This window comes from Dama dama, chromosome 30, assembly GCF_033118175.1.
Source record: "Dama dama isolate Ldn47 chromosome 30, ASM3311817v1, whole genome shotgun sequence".
Lineage (NCBI taxonomy): Eukaryota > Metazoa > Chordata > Mammalia > Artiodactyla > Cervidae > Dama > Dama dama.
This window is the reverse complement of record NC_083710.1, coordinates 86,873,893-86,899,365: the sequence shown is the minus strand read 5'-3', so window position 1 is coordinate 86,899,365 and position 25,473 is coordinate 86,873,893. Positions and strand designations below refer to the sequence as shown.

Here is a 25,473-nt window from a genome sequence, read left to right as displayed (position 1 = left end):
ATGTGCTGAGTGTGTAGATCGAGCGTAATAAATGGTCATGAATTAAAGTCATGAAGGAACACATATGATACCACAGATACATTGTAGAGGGATTTACCGTACTTTTTTTGTAAAGAGAAAAACTGGGAAGAGTTGCTCCTTATGATCTGTTAAACATGTTGACAGAACTTGCTAGAACAGCGTGAAGACAAGAGAATCAAACTATTGCAGGTGTCTCCTTGAATAAACTGTCTGAGTTTTACTGAGTGAAATTGGACCGCTCTCTCTGAGCTGCCAACAGGCTCTCAATTAGCTCTCAGTAATTCCCTACAAAGGATGCTTATCTGGTCAATCCCCACAGATATATCCTACTTACACCCCAAACTGTCTCTTTATCGGTAAAAGTAATCAACTCTAATCATATTACATATTTTCAGTTCAACTGTTCTGAACAAAAAGAAAAGAGTATGTCTACACTATTTTGTGTGTGTGTGTTTCAACTTTTTTTTTTTCATTTATTTTTATTAGTTGGAGGCTAATTACTTTATAATATTGTAGTGGGTTTTGTCATACATTGACATGAATCAGCCATGGATTTACACGTATTCCCCATCCCGATCCCCCCTCCCAACTTCCTCTCCACCCGATTCCTCTGGGTCTTCCCAGTGCACCAGGCCCAAGCACTTGTCTCATGCATCCCACCTGGGCTGGTGATCTGTTTCACCATAGAGAGTATACATGCTGTTCTTTTGAAATATCCCACCCTCACCTTCTCCCACAGAGTCCAAAAGTCTGTTCTGTATTTCTGTGTCTCTTTTTCTGTTTTGCATATAGGGTTATCGTTACCATCTTTCTAAATTCCATATATATGTGTTAGTATGCTGTAATGTTCTTTATCTTTCTGGCTTACTTCACTCTGTATAAGGGGCTCCAGTTTCATCCATCTCATTAGAACTGATTCAAATGAATTCTTTTTAATGGCTGAGTAATATTCCATGGTGTATATGTACCACAGCTTCCTTATCCATTCATCTGCTGATGGGCATCTAGGTTGCTTCCATGTCCTGGCTATTAGAAACAGTGCTGCGATGAACATTGGGGTGCACGTGTCTCTTTCAGATCTGGTTTCCTCGGTGTGTATGCCCAGAAGTGGGATTGCTGGGTCATATGGCAGTTCTATTTCCAGTTTTTTAAGAAATCTCCACACTGTATGGAGAACAGTGTCTACAATATTTTAAAATACACACAAGAAAATAAATCTTAACTTAAACAATACTCATTTGCATAGGGCCTCAATCTTTTTCCCTTTATTGCCACAAATTTTGACCAACTTGCGGTTAAAGTGAAGTGAAAGTCATTCAGTCATGTCTGACTCTTTGCAACCCCATGCACTTTAGCCCACCAGGCTCCTCTGTCCAAGGGGATTCTCCAGGCAAGAATACTAGAGTAAGTAGTCGTTCCCTTCTCCAGGATATCTTCCCGACCTGGGGATCAAACCCAGGTCTCCCACATTGCAGGCGAATTCTTTACCGTCTGAGCCACCAGGGAAGCCCTACAGTTCAACTTAAAGCCTATTAAGATGCCTCCCCTTTTATTTGCAAGTCACATTTTTTCTGGCCCCACCATAGTCTCCAACTCAAACCAGTGACTTACATGCTTAAATTTGGAATCGAAAATAGGCCTGCTGGAGCCAGACCTGCAGGTGAGGTGTCTCATTATCTGTTTGCTGGCTTCAGACTTTCCAGATCCTCTTTCTCCACTAAAATAAAACAAAAAAAGATAGACGCTTACTGTTATATAGTAAAAAAAGAACCAGAAAGTAATTCTCAGACACAAAGAAGGTAAGCAAATGACATGACGACTTTCAACGAGAACATGATGTCATTTGACTTTTCTATTTGATTCATTCATTAGTATAAATGCAGAAAGCCGCATGGCAGTCAAGGCAATTGAGGGAAGCTACATATTAATACAAACACCAGTCTTGAAAGAAGAAAGAAATCGCCTCAACTAAGCATCACAAAATCCCTGCGGTCACTGATTTGTTCTTCATTTCTTGACCCTTGAATGAAAAAAAATTTTTTTTCTGAGTAACGGGTTGATACATGGCATCATTAACCTTTAAAGATGTCCCAAAGGAACACTAGTTCTGCAGAATATTAACAAAACTTAATACTGATAGAAAAACAATCCCATGAGCAAGGACATGTAGAAACAAGCAGATTTCTTCACTGATGAAACATGCTTGGCATTGGGAGCTCTGTAATCGGCAGGTTCCCAAAAGATGTCACTGGCTCTTCAGAGCTTCACTAAGAACTAAAGTCTTTGACATGAGTTAAGTGGATTCAGTGAGAATTTAGGGAAGGCTGTGGATTTGTGACGGTCATTTTAGGGGAGGCTGGGGGGCCTCCAAAAGCCTCCTGAGGTGAGCGGCAGTGGATGAGTGCGGCTGTGAGTGTGGGCAGGCGGCACTCAGGCTCAGAAGCCAGACTGCTGGACTCACATCCCAGGGAGACCCCGGACTAAGTAGCTAACGCTTCTAACACTCAGCCCTTGACATAAAATGACAACAATGATCCTAGTAACGCGCATCCTACAAGATCACTAAAGCGATGAACAAGGTAACACGTGGGAGGCACCCAGCACCGGGCCTGACACCTAGTAACTCCCAAAAATATCAGTCGTTTTTACTGTCAACACTACTACACACTCCTTGCCATCTTCCAATTAAAAAAAAAGAAAAAGTCTCCCTTTTTGTCTAAGCAAGACCAGGAAACCCAATAGATAAAGCAGATAAAAGGAGAATTTCTTGGCTCAAGAATGCCTGGGTCCCCTAACCCCCACCTGGGGGACCCTTCAGACCAAGTGGAAAAACAACCACTTGCATGCTATTTTGAAAACCACAACACTAAAGTCTGCAACACGTCAATCTGACCGTCCATGGGATTTTGGTGGAGTTAATAATATAAAACTATATAAAGAAGTGCTTATTTACAGATTTAATGTTACTTGGGTTCTTTCCAGGCTTCCCTCTTCACTCTGATCTCACTCTGATTCAGGCTGTGCAAAGCTTTATTTACATGTTCCGTCTTCAACTGATGCTATTGGGGATAACTATGCGTAGACAGGTATTCATGGATGTCCCCCTCTCATGGAGGTGTAGCCTGATATAAAACATAATTCTCAATGCAGATTGTACTTTGATACTTAAATATTTCTTCAATTTTTATCACTACACAGTCACATTTCACCCTTACTTCTTGCCGTACCTTTTTTTTTATTTCGCTCCAATGTAAATGACTCTCCTGAGCATCTTGACATTTAGGAGCTAACATTGGCATTGCATTCCAATAAAGATGGCTTTGGGTGTGTAATTCTGGTCATACGAGCAAGGGTAAACACCTAGAAGCAGCCGGGAAATTTCACCTCTGCAAGCTGCTACAGCACCACATTTTGGAGAAAGGTGGAACACTAGTCCCAGATGCCTTTCTTTCCCCGTGTTTTCTAAGGTTTGAAAGCAAGGCGCTCTGGTTCTAAGCTGTAAATCTTCAAAATGAATTGAGCTTCAGGTTAAGTTTGTTGAAATCGATCCAGCCACACCTGGGGCCGTTTGTAATAACAAAGATGTTTCTCCTCTGTAGCAAGTCAAGTGTACTCACTGCAAAGACTTACAGGGACACAAACCGATGAGGAAGTAAATAAACGTACAGCAGAAGACATGTGGACAGGTTTACCGCCAAGCTCCCGGGGCAGAACCGAGCCCGGGGCGGGGGCGGGCGGCGGGCTCACCTGAGGATGAAACACTGGGGTCTCTGCTCCTGGAAAAGCTGGTGGAAGGCTCTCTCCGCGCAGGAGAAGATGTGAGGCGGCAGGGAGGGGTTGGGCTGCCCCGCGCTGCTCAGGTACAGCTCAGAGACCTGGAGAACAGGGCCGGCATCTCTGTCAAAAGGATTCAGGATCCCTTCCCCCACGAAGACATGGATACATTTCCAATACACAAAAGCACAGAAATCTCTAATCTTGAGTCTCACTTGTAAACACAAACCATTTGTGCAATGATGCCCTTCTCAGGCACATTTTAATCATCTCTAATGATGGCTCTGTCTGGTCAAAGCTATGGTTTTTCCAGTGGTCATGTATGAATGTGTGAGTTGGACTATAAAGAAAGCTGAGCACTGAAGAATTGATGCTTTTGAACTACGGTGTTGGAGAAGACTCTTGAGAGTCCCTTGGACTGCAAGGAGATCCAACCAGTCCACCCTAAAGAAGATCAGTCCTAGGTGATCATTGGAAGGACTGATGCTGAAGCTGAAACTCCAGTACTATGGCCACCTCATGCAAAGAGTTGACTCACTGGAAAAGACCCTGATGCTGGGAGGGATTGGGGGCAGGAGGAGAAGGGGACAATAGAGGATGAGATGGCTGGATGGCATCACCAACTCGATGGACATGGGCTTGGGTAGACTCCGGGAGTTGGTGATGGACAGGGAGGCCTGGCATGCTGCAGTCCATGGGGTCACAAAGAGTGGGACACGACTGAGCGACTTTCACTCGATCACTCGATCACCCATATAGATCAATACAGAGTGTGGAGAGGAGTCCCCTCTACCACATGGTAGGTCTTTCTTACTTACGTCACCTATTTTATACACAGTAGTATGTCCAATGCCCTCCTCTTCCTCCTCCCAACCCTTCTCCTCCTCACCCTCCTTCTCCTTCATCTACTCCTGTAACACCCAAAATGATACAGGTAATTCTTGCCCTAGTCAATCCTACTTCCATACGTCCGCAGACAGCCCAGAACTCTTTCTGTGATCATTCTTGGTTGATTCACTGGGAGTTTAGAGAGAGGAATGTCTCTCTCTCCCTCCCTCTTTCCCTCCCCGCCTCCACCCCACCTCCAGCATCTAAAGGGCATCCTTGCTTCAACAACACACGCTTCCTCCTTTCATCTCCTGCTCCCACCAAGGATTCTGCCCATGATGGCATTTTTGATCCCAAAACACTTGGCAAAAATCATACTGTGCTTTCAGTTGCCTGAATACTTTTTCAAAAGCAGTTTCTCTTTTAATTTTGACTCTCATGATTAAAGCTGGAAAGGCTAGGAAAATGTGTAAAGGCAGTACTGTCCTGTCTGATCCAATCGCCTAAACATCATAGGGCTCTTCTGAAAGAAGGAAGAATTCTAAACCAACTGACCTTGAACTAGTCAGAAATGCATGGGAACACAGAGTTAATATAATATTTGATTTTAGAAGTCTGTCTAGGGACTACAGTCATAAAAATCACACATTATAAGTGCAAGGGAATCTTTTGATAAAATAACGTTCCTTTTCAATATTTTCTCAGAAAAAAATAAAGTCACTATTATGTAACCACTCAGGGCAGAATGTTCTGAGAAGCTTGATGTTACTCCCTATTTTGCTTTTTCTTCTTAATCATTTGATATTTAGGTATGTCTAGTAAGTGGTTACTCTACATTATTAAAGGACATTTGAAATTTTATACTCACCACGGTGGAATAAATTGGAATCTCCTTGAATGGATTAACCAGGAGGAGGATATCCCCAATAAAAGTCTATTAAATGGAAAGAATAGAAATTGTTATCAGACCATATAAATAGCACTTTTAAAGTTAAATATCATATAATTTTAAAATCACTGAGCAAACTTAAGAGAATAAATAAAAATCACACTTTAACATCTTGTGAATTGTTTTAAGAGTTTGTAAATAAATAGAAAAGTCAAATTCACATAAAATTAAACCAATAAGCTTGTCTCATTGAACACATAACAAGTGAAATGACGGTCTTAAGTAATTAATTGAACACACAGACAAAATTTTGAAATAAATAATTACCAACTGGAATAATTAACTTACATAGAACACTATCACCAAGAACCACACAAAGTATGTTCATTTAAATTGAGTACCGACCAGTTCCATTACACTTAAAGAGTCTGAGTCACATAAAGTACATTCTCTGACCATGGATTATGATGCAAATTAACCATGGACAGCTAGAAAATCACCAAATGTGTGGTGATTATACATTTGCAAATAACCTATGAGTCAAAAAGAGAAATCATAATGCAAATGAGAAAGCATTTTAATTATGATATATCGTAACATGTGAGATGCTACTAGAGGTATACTCGATATGAAAATTATTGCCTGATAAAAATAAGACAGGCAGGTAATGATCTAAGTAAATGTTTCTAGGAACTCATCAAATTACATGAAATTATCAGAAATAAGTAACCAACATATGAGCAGAAATGAACGGAATTAGTAAACAAAAGCCATGGAGTGAAAAACTAAAGCTAAAAGGCACTCATTGGAAAAATCGAATCAAAACCTGGTGTCCTAATAAGACTGAGGAAAGAAGAGGAAATGCACAGACCACCAATATCCCAAATAAGACATCACTACAGATCCCACTGACAGGGAAACAGATGAAGAGGCTTTCAGAAGTCACATTTTAGTCACCAAGTTTGGATAATTAGACGATGTGGACAGTAATCCACAGTCTTACCGAAACGAATGCAGTAAGATGTCAGAAATCTAACTTGATTTATTTTCAGTAACAAATTGAATCTATGTGTAAAACCTTCCCGCAAAGAAAACTAAGAATTCACCAGTGAATTCTTGCCAACACTGATGTAAAAATAAACAAATTTCATACAAATTATTCCAGAAAGTAGCAAAAGAGGGAACATGAATCACTTCATTTCAAGAGGTCTGCATAAACTTAGTATTAAAAACAAATATATTGAAAGAAAATTATAGGCTGTTTTCCTTCCTTAAAACACATGCTAAAATAATGAGAAAAATACAGACAAACTGAATCCAATAATACATTCAACAAATAATAAATTTCAACCAAAGAGGGTTTATTCTAGTAATCCAATGTTGGCTTCATATCAGAAAATCAACTCTTGTAATTTGTATTACTAAGAAGTCAAGAATAAAATTTATATGATTATCTCAATAAATGCAAAAAGCATTTAATAATAGTCAATTCCCACTCTTGATTAAAAATAATAATAACTTTAAAAACTACTAATGGAACTTTCTTAATCTATAAGGAGTAATTACACATGTGGTAATAACTTGCTTAATGATAAAACACTGATTTTAATGATAAAACAGCTTTCTGCAAGGATCAGAAACAGCACAGAAATGTCTAATATGCTGACTTCCAGCCAAATTTTTAAATTAACAGCCCCTATATCATCAAATGGGGCTTCTCAGGTGGCGCCAATGCAGAACACCAGTTCAATGCCTGGGTCAGGAAGATCCCCTGGAGGAGGGCACAGCAACCCACTCCAGTATTCTTGCCTGGAGAATCCCACAGACAGAGGAGCCTGGCAGGCCATGGTCCATAATGCAAAGAGTTGGAAAAAACTGAAATGACTTAGCACGCACACACATATTATCAAACAAGGCAAAAAAAGTAAGGCTCTATCAGGGTTAAAAGAGAAACATGAAAGCCATTATTTGTCTCCTACTTAGTGGGGTGTGCAGAAAAGCCAAAGAAAGATGGTCCGCAGTAACTTAATCCGGAAGCCCTGGGAAGGTTTACATAGAGACTGAAGAAGTACCAAGAGGGAGAGCTTTGCACTTCATGGAGGGAGAAAGAGAACTCCAGGGAAAAAGTCTAAGGGGAGTCCCAGATGCAGGAAGGAGGGCAGTGACTAGGAATCACCAGTGATTGTGTTTAGGGGCCGCCAGACAGAGAATAAGGACGTGTAGCCATCCTTCCACAATGACAAGCTACAGAAAAGTTCTAAGACTGAGAGTTTTGAGATTACATTTCTTCTTTACAAAAATGGCCCTAGTTCCTTGTGGGATCAGACTGAAAGTGATGAAGTTTCCTCTGGAAAGTTAGGAGGCTCTTGGGGGCAGGACAACGAGGATGGTGGCCACTGGCAGGCAAAGTGAAAGTTGCTCAGTTGTGTCCAAATCTTTGTGACCCCATGGACTATACAGTCCACGGAATTCTCCAGGTCAGAATACTGGAGTGGGTAGCCTTTCCCTTCTCCAGGGGATCTTTCTCACCCAGGGATCGAACCCAGGTCTCCCTCATTGCAGGCAGATTTTTTACCAGCTGAGCTACCAGGGAAGCTGTGGACTAAATGATATTTGGGAGAGAAAGTCACTTGAAAAGCATGAACGAAAGAAAGGAAATTAAAACCATTCAACACAGATTTAGAGAACAAACTTATGGTTACCAAGGGGAAAGAGTGAAGGAAAGAGGGAGTTTGTACACACTGCTAGATTTAAAACGGATAACCAACAAGGATCCGCCCTACAGCACACGGAACTCTGCTGAGTGTCATGTGGCAGCCTGGATAGCAGCGGGGTTTGGAGGTGAATGGCTACATGTATATGGATGGCTCAGTCCCTTCACCGTGCACCTGGAACCATCACAGCCTTGTTTATCGGCTCTACTCCAATATAAAATACAGACTTTAAAATTATTCAAGCAGTGGTCTTCCGATAATGTGACTAAGAAGTTAACAGGAAGAAGAATCAGCAAGACGCTATGGAAAGAGAGACAATGGTCCAAAACTCACAAGGGGCAAGGCAGTAGCAGAGACCAGAGTAATCAGGCTCTGCCACTTCATGCTGATGACTCAATTCCATTAATTCTGAAAGAAGTATTTAATTTTAAGTGTATTTACAGTGGCAGGCAATTTATCCAAGTGTTAAGACGCTGCCCTGAATTTTCATAGGTTAATCAGCACCTGACAATTTATTACTTGTAAAGAAATCTCAGATTTCACATTTACATGAAAATTACTTAATCAATTGCTCAGTGGAGGAGGAAAAAAAAAGGGGGGTGTAATCCAAAAGGGATAGCAGACATGTGCATAATCAGATTTCTCTGTAGACCTTCTGATTGAATTGCTCTGAGTTGAATTTAATGAAATCAATGAGAGAGAGAGAGAGAGAGTATGAGATTACATACTGCCAAAACCCATCCACGTATTGGAAGAAGTAACACATATAAACCAGAGTAGAACCAAGCAAATCAGTCGTCTGTGCTGTTTGTCATCTAAGTCATATATCTGTATCTTATTATCAGAGATGTGTGTATAAATTACTTACTCAACAGACAAAGGCATTTCTTGATAATTTGGAAAAACTTATCTTTTTTCATGCAAATAGAGGCAAGCCCTCCAAGCTCACTTAGCTTTTCCTCTCTGGCTTCCTTTTCCAGATCTAAGCAGCCGAGTTAAAGCAGATGAAACAAACAGCATTTTTATAACTGATTTGTAGATCCTGCAGGTTCTAAGCAGGATCTTCTCCTCCAGCAAACACAACAACAGGAAAGTTGTCTGCCCTCAGGGTTTTCACTTTTAACAACTCTGAAGCATGGATCATTGCTGAAACTGAAAAGAATAGACCTGAACTCTGAGAAATCCACCTTAAGCTATTGGCACGACCCTAAGTAACAAAGAGCCCACTCCTTGTAATACTAGCATCACGGAAGGGAGAATATATGCAGCAAGACAAAGCCGTGCAAAAGCCAATTTCAAGGGCACTTACGTAAATCTGATTGTTCCCAAAGCGCTTCTGAATTTCATAAAGCAGGCTGCTGTCGGTGAGCTCGCTGAGCGTCGCCAGGTCATCATTGGGAGCGGGAGGCATCAGCTTGACCTGAGGGAAAACCAGGTAAGATGAATTCTAACTGCTTCCCAATCAACTGTCCTCACAGCTGAATGTTCCAGTTTCAATTACATGTCAAAAGTTTAGAGGCCACGTGATTAAAAGATGATATGGCTCACTTAAACAGAAACTCAACAACCGTAGCAATGTACTCAGATGAGAATCTGTTTCTGTGCCCACCAGCCTGCACACGGACGCACACACACATACACCAACACACACGCGCCTCCTGTGACCCAGCATCCATCACGCCCTGAAGTCTGTCTAATTTGCCCACCCCTGAACTGCGCTGAGCCCTCAGCAAGGCCAGCGGTCAAAGCACTCACGTTTGCAGTGCTTCCAAAACTAAAGGAAAACTTTTCAGGAAACTGAAGTGGGAAGAAAGCAGTGTACACAGACGTTAGCTTCCGCACACATGGAAGAAGGTGCTGGAATCCCACAACAGTCTCTAGAATTTTGGCTTATAATTTTTATTCTGTCCTACATTACTCTTAAGGCAGTGGTGAGGTTAAGGTAATTCTGCTAGAAAGAAAGAAATAATAAATTGTTTTCCTGTTCAATTTAATGTTGAGTGACAGAGTTGAAAAACTGGAAAATACTTCAAATAAATGAGATGAATTTGAATTATTTAATTAGATGAAAAATCTATCATTTACAAGTCAGAAATGGACAATGTTTAGTTTTACAGACATAGACAAACATCTCTAGCAAGTTACCATACATGTTGAACTTCCAAAACAACCATAAAAGAGAAAATCCGAGCAGGATTTTTTTTTTTCCTTTAAAAGTGATGATTTACGCTAAGATAATAAAATTCTCTTATAGTCACTGCTCTAAGGAGCTGAATGCAAATTTCTGAGTGCACATTAACGTTAAAAAAAAAAAAAAAAAAAAGCATGAACAGCACTGACAGAAGTTTCACATTTGTCCCAACGAGCCTGAAAGAACTATTGCAGCATCTCCTTGGAATTCTTGAGGATTTTCATCTACAGTCACAGCTGCTCCATGGTGAGAGAAAGTACTAGGCTGACAGTAAAAATGTGAAGACTTCCCAGCCGGCTTGTCGTGATGAAACATGAAAATACAGAGTTCGGGTAGATCAAGGGAAGAATTCCTTGTATTTATCATGTCACATTCCAGACTGATCAGGAATGAAGCTCTGATAATCAGTCTTAAGCAAGGCTCCCCAAGGGACACATACTTTATAAAGATTCCTGAAGCATTATGACAGCTGACAACCAGTAGAAAGAAAAACAGAAGTATGTCTGCGGATATTTTTATGTTCAGAGCTGAAGGCTCAGTAGTGTACGCTACCAGTGGCTCCCAAACAATTACGACTAGAGTCAAAACAGAGACGGCATAAATATGTAAGAAAACAAAAAACTAACATCTTCACTCGGATCGATCATCATGGCTCTCATGGCGATACACACATTTCCATGTGCATTGCTGGGCTTAGTCGTGTCTCACTCTTGCTGAACCCCATGGACTGGAGTCTGCCAGGCTCCTCTGTCCACGGGGTTCTCCAGGCAATAATACTGGAGCAGGCTGCCATGCCCTCCTCCAGGATACATGTGCAAACACACATATACTTTCTCCTCTTTATATATCCCTAGAGAAGGAAATGGCTACCCACTCCAGTCATTCTGCCCGAGAAGCACCACAGACAGGGGAGCCTGGCGGGCTACAGACCATGGGGGTCACAAAGAGTCAGGCACGACTGAGCATGCACACTTTATATACAGACATACTTCCAAAACTAGAGCTCTCAAACACAAGACATACATAATTCAGGGTGGAAAGTCAGGGAGAAATTAGAGAATTATCTTGATAAATGTTTTAAGATCCGGAAGGAATTTACGTCTCGGAAATACTCTGAATTCACCCCTTCCTGTTCCCACTTGTCAACACGGCTGTGAGTGCTGTCAGATTTACTGCTTTGTTCTCTTTTGTTTGACTGTGTTTTCTCTCTGTGGGACATAAGTAGTGTATGTCAAGGAACCAGAAATTCAGTGGGCAAAGAGGAGTTCTGACAAATGGAATACGTACAAGAAGACCCTGGGGAGATGTTGTTTAGGAGGAAAGAGCCAAGGATACACGAATGAAGAGGAAAAAGGAAATTAAAAAAAAGAAAAAAGAGCTGCCTGGGACGGTCCTACCAGGGAAAGGGGCGACGATCTGACCAAATACTGCGCTTCCCAAAGCTGAAGCCCTCATCCTGCCTGCCCAGCACTTTAACTGTTGCTACCTGCTTTGGGGGGCTTCCCTGAGAGCTCAGAGGCAAAGACTCTTAACTTCAGCTGTTTGCCATTTTGTGCTTTGTAGAGCTTCCCTGGTGGCTCAGACAGTAAAGAATCTGCCCGCAATGCAGGAGGATTGGTTTCCATCCCTGGGTCAGGAAGATCCCCTGGAGAAGGGATGGAACCCACTCCAGTATTCTTGCCTGGAGAACCCCATGGACAGAGGAGCCTGGAGGGCTACAGTCTGTGGGTTCACAAAGAGTAGGACATGACTGAGCGACTTACACTTGACGCTGGCTTTTTATTGCCTGAGACGTTTCTTAGAGAGTGCAGTTTATCAGGTCCTTTGCTTGCTGAGGATTTATGCCTTTGTGTGCCTGGGTGTTGGTACAGAAAGAGAACCACTGCCAACCTTCAAAATTCCTCTGGGCACATGCAGCATGGGACACACACTTTGTCTCCCATGCATACAACTGTCCCGGGTCAGTAGGGCTGTGAGAAATGAACCTGGAGCTTGCAGTCTTTTCCCCAAAGAGCACTGGACACTGTGTAAAAGAAACACTTGTGATTCTTGGCATCTTGAGTTTGTTTGGTCAGTTGAAACACTCAATGTGAAACTTGAGTGTCGGTTAAGAAGTAAAAATGAATTTTGAGAATTAAGATAATATATGTGAAAGTGTTTTTGTAAGCTCTTAAAGTACGATCTTGTATTGTTATTTTTTTAAAGTAATTTATACTTACATTGCCAAAAAGAGGAATTATATGAAGTAAGAACAGACAAATGAATGCACAGAAGACTAAGCTATGTGGGCAAAACCTTACAGTCCGTCCATACAAGTGACAATCTCAAAAGCAGTAACTGTGTCTTACTGAGTGTTTATTCATGCTTGGTAACTGTGCCGTCATATTGCAAGCTTAGCCTTTGTCATCTTCAAAACAACCAGGTAAGCTGAGTAATGTGTTCCCATTTGACAGACAGGGCTTAGTGAGGTTAAGGGGCTCCCAGGGCACAGAGCTCCGAAAGCAGTCCCGAACCGGAGCAAGTCTGCACGATCGCATCCTCCTCTCTCTTCACTCCCAGGAAAACACACCTTCACTGAACAGAATACAATGACCTGAATTTTAAGCTGGAGCCAAATTTAAATAAATATACCATGAAAGGAAAGAAGAGAGAGGAGAAGAGAGAGAAGTCAAACAGGTGGGAAACTAAAAAGAGCATGGAAGAGGGCAGGCAGAGAGAGGTGGTATGGAAGGCAAGAACAGTACAAAGTGAAAGAGAAGAGAGACTATCATACATTTTTAAGTATTTTTTTAAAAATGCCTACATTCTCAGAGATATGATAAAGCTAACATGAATTTTGATCACTATCAGAACCAAGAAAAAAACGTTCAAATCAAGCCTTGAATATTCATTTACGTAGTTTGCTGCTGTTTAGCCACTAAGTTGTGTCCTACTCTTTGTGATCCCACAGACTGTAGCCTGCCAGGCTCCTCTGTCCACGGGATTTCTCAGGCAAGAATACCGGAGTGCATCGCCATTTCCTCCTCCAGGGGATCTTCCTGAACCAGGGACTGAACCCACATCTCCTGCTTGGCAGGCAGGTTCTTTATCACTGAGCCACCAGGGAAGTCCCACTTATGAAGTTATCATTTGATAAGACCTACATTTTGTAAAAATCTGGAAGGGGAGAGGCTGTGGATTTTGTTCATCTTGAATTACACACGATATGTTTCTCTTTAAACTGTGAATCAGAACTTGATTGCCCTGAGAAGGCTTCTCTAAACCCTCCTGGGAAGTCTGGGTGAAGAATCCAGTTAATGGATAGTCCTGCTGAGAAACCAAGCAGCTCGAGGCCAAGAATGAGTGATGACAGTGATGGCGCGATGCTCACAGCGGGAGATACAAGTGAATATCCAAGCAGTCCATCCTAGAGGAAATCAGTCCTGAATGTTCATTGGAAGGACTGACGCTGAAGCTGAAACTCCAGCACTTTGGCCACCTGATGCAAAGAACTGACTCATTGGTAAAGACCCTGATGCTGGGAAAGATTGAAGGTGGGAGGAGAAGGGGGCGACAGAGGATGAGGTGGTTGGATGGCATCACCGACTCAATGGACATGAGTTTGAGTAAACCCCAAGAGTTGGTGATGGACAGGAAGGCCTGGCGTGCTGCAGTCCATGGGGTCGCAAAGAGTCGGACACGACTGGGCGACTAAACTGACTGAACTGATTCCATAGATAACATAAGCACATGAAACCTGAACACTAACTTCTCCTCGTTTGATACCAGATCAATGCAACATGATGACAGCTGCTTTCAATGCCTGTGACACAATTACAAAGACCTGACAAAAAAAACTGAAAATGTATTCTGCAAGGATCACATTTGACATTATGCGGCTAACATCCTTTCATTGCTTTCTGATTTTATTTTTTAGAGCTGCTTTAGATTCACAGCAAAATTGACAGGAAGGGACAGAAATTTCCCATATACGCCAGCCCCCTCCTGCATAGCCTTCCCTATTATCAACATCCCTCGCCAGGGTGGCACTTCTGTTACCATCACAAAGCTACACTGAAACGTCATTATCACCCAAGGCCCATGGATCACATCAAGGATCAGGATGGGAGGCCTGATCCTTACAGCCTGGCCACTCCTACATCCTTTCATCAAGGCCACATTGGTGTTACATGTCCTCTGGATTTGGACATACGTGTAACGTCAGTTATCTATGCTTACATGGTCATACAGAGAAGTTCCACTGCCCTAAAGACTCCCTTCTCCACCTATGTATTCCCCCCGCCCCGATCCCTGGCAACCTCTAATAATTTCAGTGTCTCAATAGTTTGATTTTCTCTCGAATGTCAAATAGTATAATCATACAGTATACAGCCCTTTCAGACCAGCCTCTGTCACTTACGAATATGTATTTAAGGTTACAGAATGCTTAAAGGATCTTTAAAAATGTTAAGAAAAAGCTTTGGCTTAAACTTCACCAAACACTCAATTTGTCTATCACTATGGACTGAATGGTTCCCCTCCTCCAAATTCACAAGTTGAGGCTCTAACCAGCATATAACACTTTTTGGAGACAGTGATTAACAACAAGAAAAGGCCCTAAGTCATGTCTGATTCTTTGCGACCCCATGGATGTGGGGCTCCTACAGTCCATGGGACTCCTCTGTCCACGGGATTTCCCAGACAAGAATATTGCAGTGGGTTGCCATTTCTTCTTCCAAGGGATCTTCCCAATCCAGGGGTCGAAACTATGTCTCCTGCATTGCAGGCAGATTCTTCACCACTGAGCCACCAGGGAAGCCAGATAGGGCCTTTAGGAGGTTATAAAGGTGAAGGGAGGTCAAAAGGGTGGTGACCCGAACCTATAGGATTAGTGTCCTTAAAAGAGACACCAAAGAGGCTGTTTATTCTCTCTGTACCATGTGAAGACACAGGGAGAAAGCAGTGGTCTGCAAGTCAGAAAGAAGACCTTCACCAGAAATGAGTCAGCCAGTGCCCTGATACTGAACTTCCAGTCTCCAGAACTGCAAGGAAAAAGCTTTCTGGGGTTTAAGCCACTCTGTGTGTTATCTTTCATTCTGGAAACCTCAGCTGATGAACACACCTACTAAAATGTAAAGATATGTCAAAATTACAAAACTGAGTTTGTTATTTTAAAATAACAGAAATGAATGAAACTAAAAGTAGAGGTTCTTGAGAAAATCTCAGCAAACCGTCTTTAAAACATTCAAAATTAGATACAGTAGAAAAACAAAACACTTTCAGAGATTACTCTGACATTTATAAAAAGACTCTGTCATTTATAAAACATGAAATGTATAAAAGTCATTTATTTCTGTGGAACTGACGACCAAATACATTAATTTCTATAACCCCAAGCTCCTCAAAGTAATTTCCCATCTTTTGGACACTGGGACAAAAACACACACACACACAAAATACACCAGCACAGTTGCATTTAACATGTGACTCAGTGACTGACTTGCTTTCTTTTCTTGTTATGTAAAATATTTGATATTTGTAAGAAACAAAACACACAGTCTACATAATAATCAAAATGATGACTAATGACACAATTGACAATATTCAGAAATTTAGCGTATTAGCTGAACTCCCATTCCTGGTAAGTTCAGATTACAAAATTCAAATCCTTGTGAAATACAACAGCAATATTTGTTAATGGTCAGTGTAATACCGTAACAATTTACATATGGGCATTTCACAAAATATCTGCATTCATTAATTTTTCTTTGAATGGAAATTACTGCAAGTTTATTCTGAAAAGTTGGCTCTAAGGCATGAAGTCATAGCTGCAGCTGTGGCAGACATGCAGGGAGTGTGTGATTACCTGCTCAGGCTTGGTGGGGCCGTGCATGGGGGCGTTCTCCGCTGTGCTGTCCTGAGACTGTCGCTTGCACAGACCTTTTGTTGCATCTTTGAACATAATGTCTTTTTCCAACAAGCTGTCTTGCTTGGCGATTGGCAATACCAGGGGACTGCTGTAGGGAAAATTCATGCTATAATTAGTCTCCTCAAGTTGCCACCTCAATCAAAAACTACCATGACCAAACAGCTCAGTGACGGAAAGTTGTCTGGTTTACATAAGAAATAGTCTCAACGCTGCAGGGAAAATCAGTGAGAAACCTGAAGCTTTTCTATCAGCTCCAGATTTCATTCAACTTTACTTCCAAGAGAAACATATATTTATTTCAACTGGAGAAGAAAATGTTTATGAATGTACAGTATATATAACTTAACAGATGACCAATGGGCAATTTAAAAGCTAAGGTTGAAACTTGTGATTGAACTAAGCAAAATATCTAAATGTGAAAATGAACTACAAACAAGTAAAAGCAACATTCTGCAGTTAATTATATTATTATTCATATAGGATTTAAAATATATTATAGAATCATCTGAAAGTTGCTCAGTTGTATTTGACTCTGTGACCCCGTGGACTATACAGTCTGGCCTGGAATTCTCCAGGCCAGAATAGTGGAGTGGGTAGCCGTTCCCTGCTCCAGGGGATCTTTCCCAACCCAGGGACTGATCCCAGGTTTCTCGCATTGCAGGGGGATTCTTTACCATCTGAGTCACCAGGAAAGCTCTAAAAAATCATGGGAAACAGTTAAAATAGTTTGTGATGAAATGATAACAAGGGGATTAAAACTGAACGACACACTAAAGGGATGCATTGTTACAAACAATTCTAGAAGTTCTATTACTTCTTTGCCATTCAATTTAGGCAAAAAATAAATAAATGAAACTTGTATCATTTTTGTTGTTGTTCTTCCATTGACATTGTGCCAAAAGAGAGCTCAGTTCGGTTCAGTTCAGTTCAGTCGCTCAGTCACGTCCACCTCTTTGCAACCCCATGGAATGCAGCATGCCAGGCTTCCCTGTCCATCAGCAAATCCAGGAGTTTACTCAAACTCATGTCCATTGATCCCCTGATGCCATCCAACCATCTCATCCTCTGTTGTCCCCATCTCCTCCCACCTTCAATCTTTCCCAGCATCAGAGTCTTTTCCAAAGAGTCAGATCTTCCCATCAGGTGGCCAGAGAATAGGAGTTTCATCTTCAACTTCAGTCCTTCCAATGAATATTCAGGACTGATCTCCTTTAGGATGGACTGGTTGGATCTCCTTGCAGTCCAAGGAACTCTCAAGAATCTTTTCCAACATCACAGTTCAAAACCATCAATTCTTCAGTGTTCAGCTTTCTTTATAGTCCAACTCTCACATCCATACATGACTACTGCAAAAACCATAGCTTTGACTACATGGACCTTTGTTGGCAAAGTAATGTCTCTACTTTTTAATATGCTGTCTAGGTTGGTCATACCTTTTCTTCCAAGTAGTGAGCATCCTTTAATTTCATGGCTGTAGTCACCACCTACAGTGATTTTGGAGCCTAAAAAAATTAAGTCAAGTGAGCCTTAGGACGATCACTACAAACAAAGTTAGTGGAGGTGATGGAATTCCAGTTGAGCTATTTCAAATCCTAAAAGATGATGCTGTGAAAGTGCTACACTCAATATGCCAGCAAATTTGGGAAACTCAGCAGTGGCCACAGGACAGGAAAAGGTCAGCTTTCATTCTAATTCCTAAGAAAGGCAATACCAAAGAATGTTCAAACTACCACACACTTACACTCATCTTACATGCTAGTAAAGTAATGCTCAAAATTCTCCAAGCCAGGCTTCAACAGTACGTGAACCATGAGCTTCCAGATGTTCGAGCTGGATTTAAAAAGGCAGAGGAGCCAGAGATCAAATTGCCAACATCCCTTGTATCATCAAAAAAGCAAGAGAGTTCCAGAAAAACATCTACTTCTGCTTTATTGACTATGCCAAAGCCTTTGAATGTGTGGATCACAACAAACTGTAGAAAATTCTGAAAGAGATGGGAATACCAGACCACCTGACCTGCCTCTTGAGAAATCTGTATGCAGGTAAGGAAGCAACAGTTAGAACTGGACATGGAACGACAGACTGGTTCCAAATAGGAAAAGGAGTATGTCAAGGCTGTATATTGTCCCCCTGCTTATTTAACTTATATGCAGAGTACAACATGAGAGACGTTGGGCTGGAGGAAGCATAAGCTGGAATAAAGATTGCTGGGAGAAATATCAATAACCTCAGATATGCAGATAACACCACCCTTATGACAGAAAGTGAAGAAGAACTAGTGAGCCTCTTGATGAAAGTGAAAGAGGAGAGTGAAAAAGTTGGCTTAAAGCTCAACATTCAGAAAATTAAGATCACGGCATCTAGTCTCATCACTTCATGGCAAATAGATGGGGAAACAGTGGAAACAGTGGCTGACTTTATTTTTCGGGGCTCCAAAATCACTGCAGATGGTGACTGCAGCCATGACATTAAAAGACACTTGCTCCTTGAAAGGAAAGTTTTGACCAACCTATACAGCTTATTAAAAAGCAGAGCTATTACTTTGCCAACAAACATCCATGTACTCAAAGCTATGGTTTCTCTAGTAGCCATGCATGGATGTGAGAGTTGGACTATAAAGAAAGCTGAGCACCAAAGAATTGATGCTTTTGAACTGTGGTGTTGGAGAAGACTCTTGAGAGTCCCTTGGACTGCAAGGAGATCCAACCAGTTCATCCTAAAGGAGATGAGTCCTGGGTGTTCATTGGAAGGGCTGATGCTGAAACTGAAACTCCAGTCTTTTGGCCACCTGAATTGAAGAACTGATTCATTGGAAAAGACCCTGATGCTAGGAAAGATTGAAGGTGGGAGGAGAAGGGGATAACAGAGGATGAGATGGTTAGATGGCATCATGGTCTCAATGGACATGAGTTTGAATAAACTCTGGAAGCTGGTGACGGACAGGGAGGCCTGGTGCGCTGCAGTCCATGGTGTCGCAAAGAGTCAGACACAACTGAGCGACTGAACTGAACTGACTGAAAAGGAGGAAGAGGTTCCCCCAGTGGGTCAGTGGTAAAGAGTCTGCCGCCAATGCAGGAGATGCAGGAGAGAAGAGATGTGGGTTCGATCCCTGAGTTGGGAAGATCCCCTGGAGGAGGGCATGGCAATCCATTCCAGTACTGTTGCCTGGAGAATCTCATGGACAGGGAAGCCTGCCAGGCTACAGTCCCCAGTATCACAGAGAGTTAGGCATGACTGAAGCTGCTGACCCAGCGCACACACAAAAGGAAGAACTGGTGAGTTCACTAAAACAGCTGAAATACTTCTTTCACATCCCAAATCTAATTGCAGTGTTAACAGAAGGCTCTTTGAAAGACACACTTGAAATAAGACTGGTCCAGGAATAATATAGTGACCTCATTCTATGTCAGCCCTGACCTCAATTTGGCTTCTACTTGATCTTCTAACACCTTTAACATCCCTGGGCCACAGTTCCACATTTGCCAAATGCAGGAATTAGAATATCTACATGTATTTCAAGTTGTAATGTTCAGTGATGCTAACACACTCACCTGCATTTAAAAATATCATTTATACACTCAATAAGATCAGAGATTATAAACCTTATGACTTACTACCAACAATAATTACAAACACCCACATTCATGTAAGAAGAATGCCTTGGAATGATTTGGTTGGGTTGATAGACAGCATATTAATTAGTCATGCAGATATTTTCTGTGAGAAAGTGAAAAACATGCACTTAGGTTCATGGCATGTGTTAATGTTTTGACATCTATGGAACAATTTTTCTTCAGACTTCTATTCTATTTTTAAAATAGAACACACTTTATCCATAATCACTGTGGTTAACAATAGCATCCCCATGTTAATGTCTATATATTTAGCTTTTCACTGATTATCCATTTGTAGAATATAAACATATATTAAAATTCTATTCTTTTAGGAAAAGGAAGACTCTTGAAGTAATCATTGGTATTTTAATGCTCATTAAACCTTTATCAATTATGGCAAAATATTTTACATAAGGTTAATTTAAAAGATAAGTGCAATTATATAGAAAGAAGAATTCAGCTTCATAAACAAGAAACATACAAAGCATATGAAGAAATATGCTGAGTGAATAGCAGTTTGCACCAAAAAGATGGACTCATGCTGAAGAAGTCAGTAACATTCCTCTCATTCCAACAGAGCTTCTCCCTGCTCCAGACCCCTGACCCTTCACTTCTTAGAGAACTTACTTTAAAGATCTTAAGATTATGATTTTTTTAAATCTCTGCCTGCCTTTAAGACGTAAACCCCTCTTAGGCTTACAAAGGCTTCCCAGGAGGCGCTAGTGGTAAAGAACCTGCTTGCCTTGAATCTATAGATTGAGGTGAGTAGCATACTCATTTTCACTATATTGATTCTTCTGATCCATGAACACGGTATATTTCTCCATCTACTTGTGTCCTCTTTGATTTCTTTCACCAGTGTTTTATAGTTTTCTATATATAGGTCTTTTGTTTCTTTAGGTAGATATATTCCTAAGTATTTTATTCTTTTTGTTGCAATGGTGAATGGAATTGTTTCCTTAATTTCTCTTTCTGTTTTCTCATTGTTAGTGTACAGGAATGCAAGGGATTTCGGTGTGTTAATTTTATATCCTGCAACTTTACTATATTCATTGATTAGCTCTAGTAATTTTCTGGTGGAGTCTTTAGGGTTTTCTATGTTGAGGATCATGTCATCTGCAAACAGTGAGAGTTTTACTTCTTCTTTTCCAATCTGGATTCTTTTTATTTCTTTGAAACATGTAAATTATCATATGTGGAATGAATCACCAGCCCAGGTTCCATGCATGATACAGGGTGCTCGGGGCTGGTGCACTGGGAGGACCTGGAGGGATAGGATGGGGAGGGAGGTGGGAGGGGTTTCAGGATGGGGAACACATGTACACCCATGGCGGATTCAAGTCAATGTATGGCAAAACCAATACAACATTGTAAAGTAAAATAAATAAATAAAAATAAAGACACTCAGAAAAAAGAAAAGAACCTGCCTGCCAATGCAGGAGATGTAAAAGACACAGCTTCAGTCCCTGGGAAGAATAGGCTTCCCCAGTAAAGATCCCCTGGAGGAGGGCATGGCAGCCTACTCCAGTATTCTTGCCTGGAGAATCCCATGGACAGAGGAGTCTGGCAATCTATGGTCCATAGAGTCGCATAGAGTCAGACACGACTGAAGCAACTTTATGACACATGCCCATGCTTACAACCCAGGGGTTCTGCCTGCAGAAACTGACAGCCACCCTTCTGAGATGCAATCATCATAACAGATGGCACTCGGTCTCCCTGTCACTACTGGAGGGCAGGAGCCTGACTTCCATAAACACCAGTGAGCAAACTCATGCCTCATCACTCCAACCAGCTCTGGTTAACTTCCTCCAGCACTTTTCCTCTAAGCCCAGCACTAACAAGCTTTGAGGCCTTTACATTCAATCTCTCTTCCCTACTGCTAAGTGCATGTGTGTGCTCAGCCACTCAGTCGTTTACTACTCTTCGTGACCCCCTAGACTGCAGCTCACCAGGTTCCTATGTCCATGGGATTTCCCAGGAAAGAATAATGGAATGGGTTTCCATTTCCTCATCCAGCGGATCTGCCATCCTCTTGAACTAAGTATTTACTGACTTTTCTGGTGCATTTTTTTCTTTGATGCTAACAAGAGATTACTGTCATGCTTCTACATATTATTCTACACTCTTCATATTTTCTTTAATGAAAAAGTATTCTAATTACAAAAAAATTATGACTAGACATTTATCAGTGAGAAAGAAAAAATCAGATTAAATAGCTTACTTTCTAAAAGAAGGCTTTTGGTAAGGCAGCCTCCATAAACATAAAGAAAATGAAAGAGCTACCATCCAAGGGTACTTTAGATTAATGCAGGAGAGGTAAATTTAACTTGACTGTGGAAGAAATTAGATGGTACTACACCAGCACACACCCAATTTCCAAACTCGACTGGATTTATTCAAGAGTTACTTATTTCTATAAACATAAAAAGCATTTCATGCAGAGCAAATGTGCCTGTAGGAACTGGGATTCTATTTCTGAAAATTGAAAGAGGAACATCATTAAAGTAACGAAGGCAACAATTACTGCCCATTATAACTCAGGCAATTTTGGAAAGCTAAAGAGAACAAATAAAATGGACTATATTGAGATACATTTGGCCCATAAGGGAATAAAATTTAATAGAAACAAATGTGGAGAAATGGCATATGTGATTCAGTTATTTTGATGGTTAAAGTAATGGACCAAGTAGATAGTTCCCAATTTTAATCTTATGAACATAGCTATATAAATTACTTATTATAGGGAACTGGAGTTTTTCTGCATCAATGAAATAAAATAATGAACCAAAGATTAACATGGAATGAAACATTTCTTAGAAAGTGTTTCAATTAATTGCTATTGTTGACACCCCCCAATAAAACAAAAAAAAAAAAAAATTGACTTTAGGTTTTGTAAAACCTACAACTTAAAAAACCACTTTGGTAAAATATCACTTGTCTCTAAAACAAAAATAAAAATTTCAATGTGTCACTTGTGTTTGGATTTGATATAATGCTGTTTTTAAGACATTCATCTGAGAGTAGTCTCATTCATCTCAGAGGAGTTCTCAACAGTTATCTGCAAAGAAACTTAAAAATTCTCTTAAAGTAAGTTGAATCCAGAATTCTGTGCATTATGAAGGGAGTTTCTGAATATCTCAAAGAGTTACACAGTTGCTTAGTCATCGAGAACAAGCCCACAAGACAGAGGCCACCCTCATCACCCTGTGTTGTACTGCAGTGTGTTTCTGACATAGATGGAACACCTAGAGTCAGCATGAACCCCCAAGGTAAGGCACCATCCTCAGCAAGTCAGTTCCACTTTGGATGTCGGCCACAAGTCTGGGCATTCCCAGGCCACCTGCACTTTGAACCAACTAGCTGCAAATTCAGGTGTTCCCTCAACCCTTTTCCGGTTAGACAATTCCCTGGAATGAATCAAGAAAGCCTTATACTTAGTACTGCATGGCTACAAAGTTCATTTGGGTTTTTCCATAAGATCCCAAACCAACTTTTTGGCCAACACAATATTACACCTTCATCATGAAGTATACAGATCAGGACAAACAGACACACACAGTAACGTCTTGGAGGGCCCTGAACTCAGGTCCTGTGCCCTCTTTCCACGGAGCAAGGGCACATTATCATTCTAGTATATCGGTATGTATACCAACCAGGAACAGAGGTTAGGCTGGCTCAAAGCCCCCATCCTTATCCTTAAATAGCATCATTGGATTTTAGATGCTCAGAGTGAACCGAATCAAAGGGTTGGGTGGATAAGATGGTGGACAGATGGAAAAGAGTGGCCCCGTCTTGTTCTAATCCCATAGGCATCTATGTTCAGAAAGCGATTCCACAGAAGATGGCAAGGACTGTGAGCTAGAATTTTGTTGAGGCTGCCACCACCCTAACACCAAAACCAGACCAAGAAAACTACAGGCCAATATCACTGATGAACATAGATGCAAAGATCCTGTTTCCTTTTGTATTGCAAAGTTGACTTGTTCATTTTACCTTTTTCCTGAAAGCAAAAGGTAGTTTTCTTTTTTTGTGCCATCTTTGTCTGGTTTTGCTATTAGGGTGATGGCAGCCTCAACAAAATTCTAGCAAACAGAATCCAACAACATACTAAAAAGATCATACATCATGACCAAGTGGGCTTTATCCCAGGGATGCAAAGATTCTTCAATATTTGCAAATCAATCAATGTGATATACCACATTAACAAATTGAAAGATAAATTTCAATTTGAGATATGATTATCTCAATATATGCAAAGTAAGCCTTTACAAAATTAAACACCCATTTATGATAAAAAAAACTCTTCAGAAAGCAGGCATAGACTGAACATACCTCAACATAATAAAAAGCCATCTACAATAAACCCACAGCAAATATTATCCTCAGTGGTGAAAAATTGAAAACATTTCCTCTAAAGTCAGGAACAAGACAAGGGTGCCCACTTTCACCACTACTATTCAACATAGTTTTGGAAATTTTAGCCACAGCAATCAGAGAACAAAAAGAAATGAAAGGAATTCAGATTGGAAAAGAAGTAAAACTCTCATTGCTTGCAGATGACATGATCCTCTACATAGAAAACCCTACAGACACCACCAGAAAATTACTAGAGCTAATCAATGAATAAAGTTGCAGGATACAAAATTAATACATAGAAATCCCTTGCATTCCTGTACACTAACAATGAGAAAACAGAAATTAAGGAAATAATTCCATTCACCATTGCAACAAAAAGAATAAAATACATAGGAATAAATTTACCTAAACAAACAAAAGACCTATATATATAGAAAACTATAAAACACTGATGAAAGAAATCAAAGATGAGACAAATAGATGGATAAGTATACCATGTTCATGGATCAGAAGCATCAATACTGTGAAAATGAGTATACTATACATAACAATGCAATCCCTATCAAGCTACCAAAGGCATTTTTCACAGAATTAGAACAAATAATTTCACAATTTGTATGGAAACACAAAAAACCTCAAATAGCCAAAGCAATCTTGAGAAAGAAGAATGGAACTGGAGGAGTCAACCTGCCTAACTCCAGACTGTACTGCAAAGCTACAGTCATCAAGACAGTATGGTACTGGCACAAAGACAGAAATATAGATCAGTGGAATAAAACAGAAAGCACAGAGATGAATCCACGCACCTATGGACACCTTACTTTTGATAAAGGAGGCAAGAATATACAAGACAATCTCTTTAAAAAGTGATGCTGGGAAAACTGGCCAACCACCTGTAGAAGAATGAAACTAGAACCCTTTCTAACACCATACACAAAAATAAACTCAAAATGGATTAAAGATATAAATGTAAGACGAGAAACTATAAAATTCTGAGGAAAACATAGGCAGAACATGCACTTGCTTGCTCAGAAATCACAGCAAGATCTTCTGTGATCCACCTCCCAGATTAATGGAAATAAAAGCAAAAATAAACAAATGGGACCTAATTAAACTTAAAAGCTTTTGCACAATGAAGGAAACTATAAGCAAGGTGAAAAGACAACCTTCAGAAT

At 40.6% G+C, this 25,473-nt stretch overlaps 1 protein-coding gene across 2 annotated transcripts in view; it reads right to left on the bottom strand.

Moving 5' to 3' along the window:
• The window catches only part of MYO16 (myosin XVI), a 505,809-nt gene that overhangs the window by 249,165 nt on the left and 231,171 nt on the right, over nt 1–25,473 (bottom strand). For both annotated transcript variants that reach the window (XM_061133099.1, XM_061133100.1), the window contains 5 exons: nt 16,263–16,413; nt 9,536–9,646; nt 5,492–5,557; nt 3,769–3,896; nt 1,633–1,738 (listed from right to left, as the gene is read on the bottom strand). In XM_061133099.1, coding sequence (XP_060989082.1) covers nt 1,633–1,738; nt 3,769–3,896; nt 5,492–5,557; nt 9,536–9,646; nt 16,263–16,413 — 562 coding nt within the window. The remainder of the gene's footprint in view (nt 1–1,632; nt 1,739–3,768; nt 3,897–5,491; nt 5,558–9,535; nt 9,647–16,262; nt 16,414–25,473) is intronic.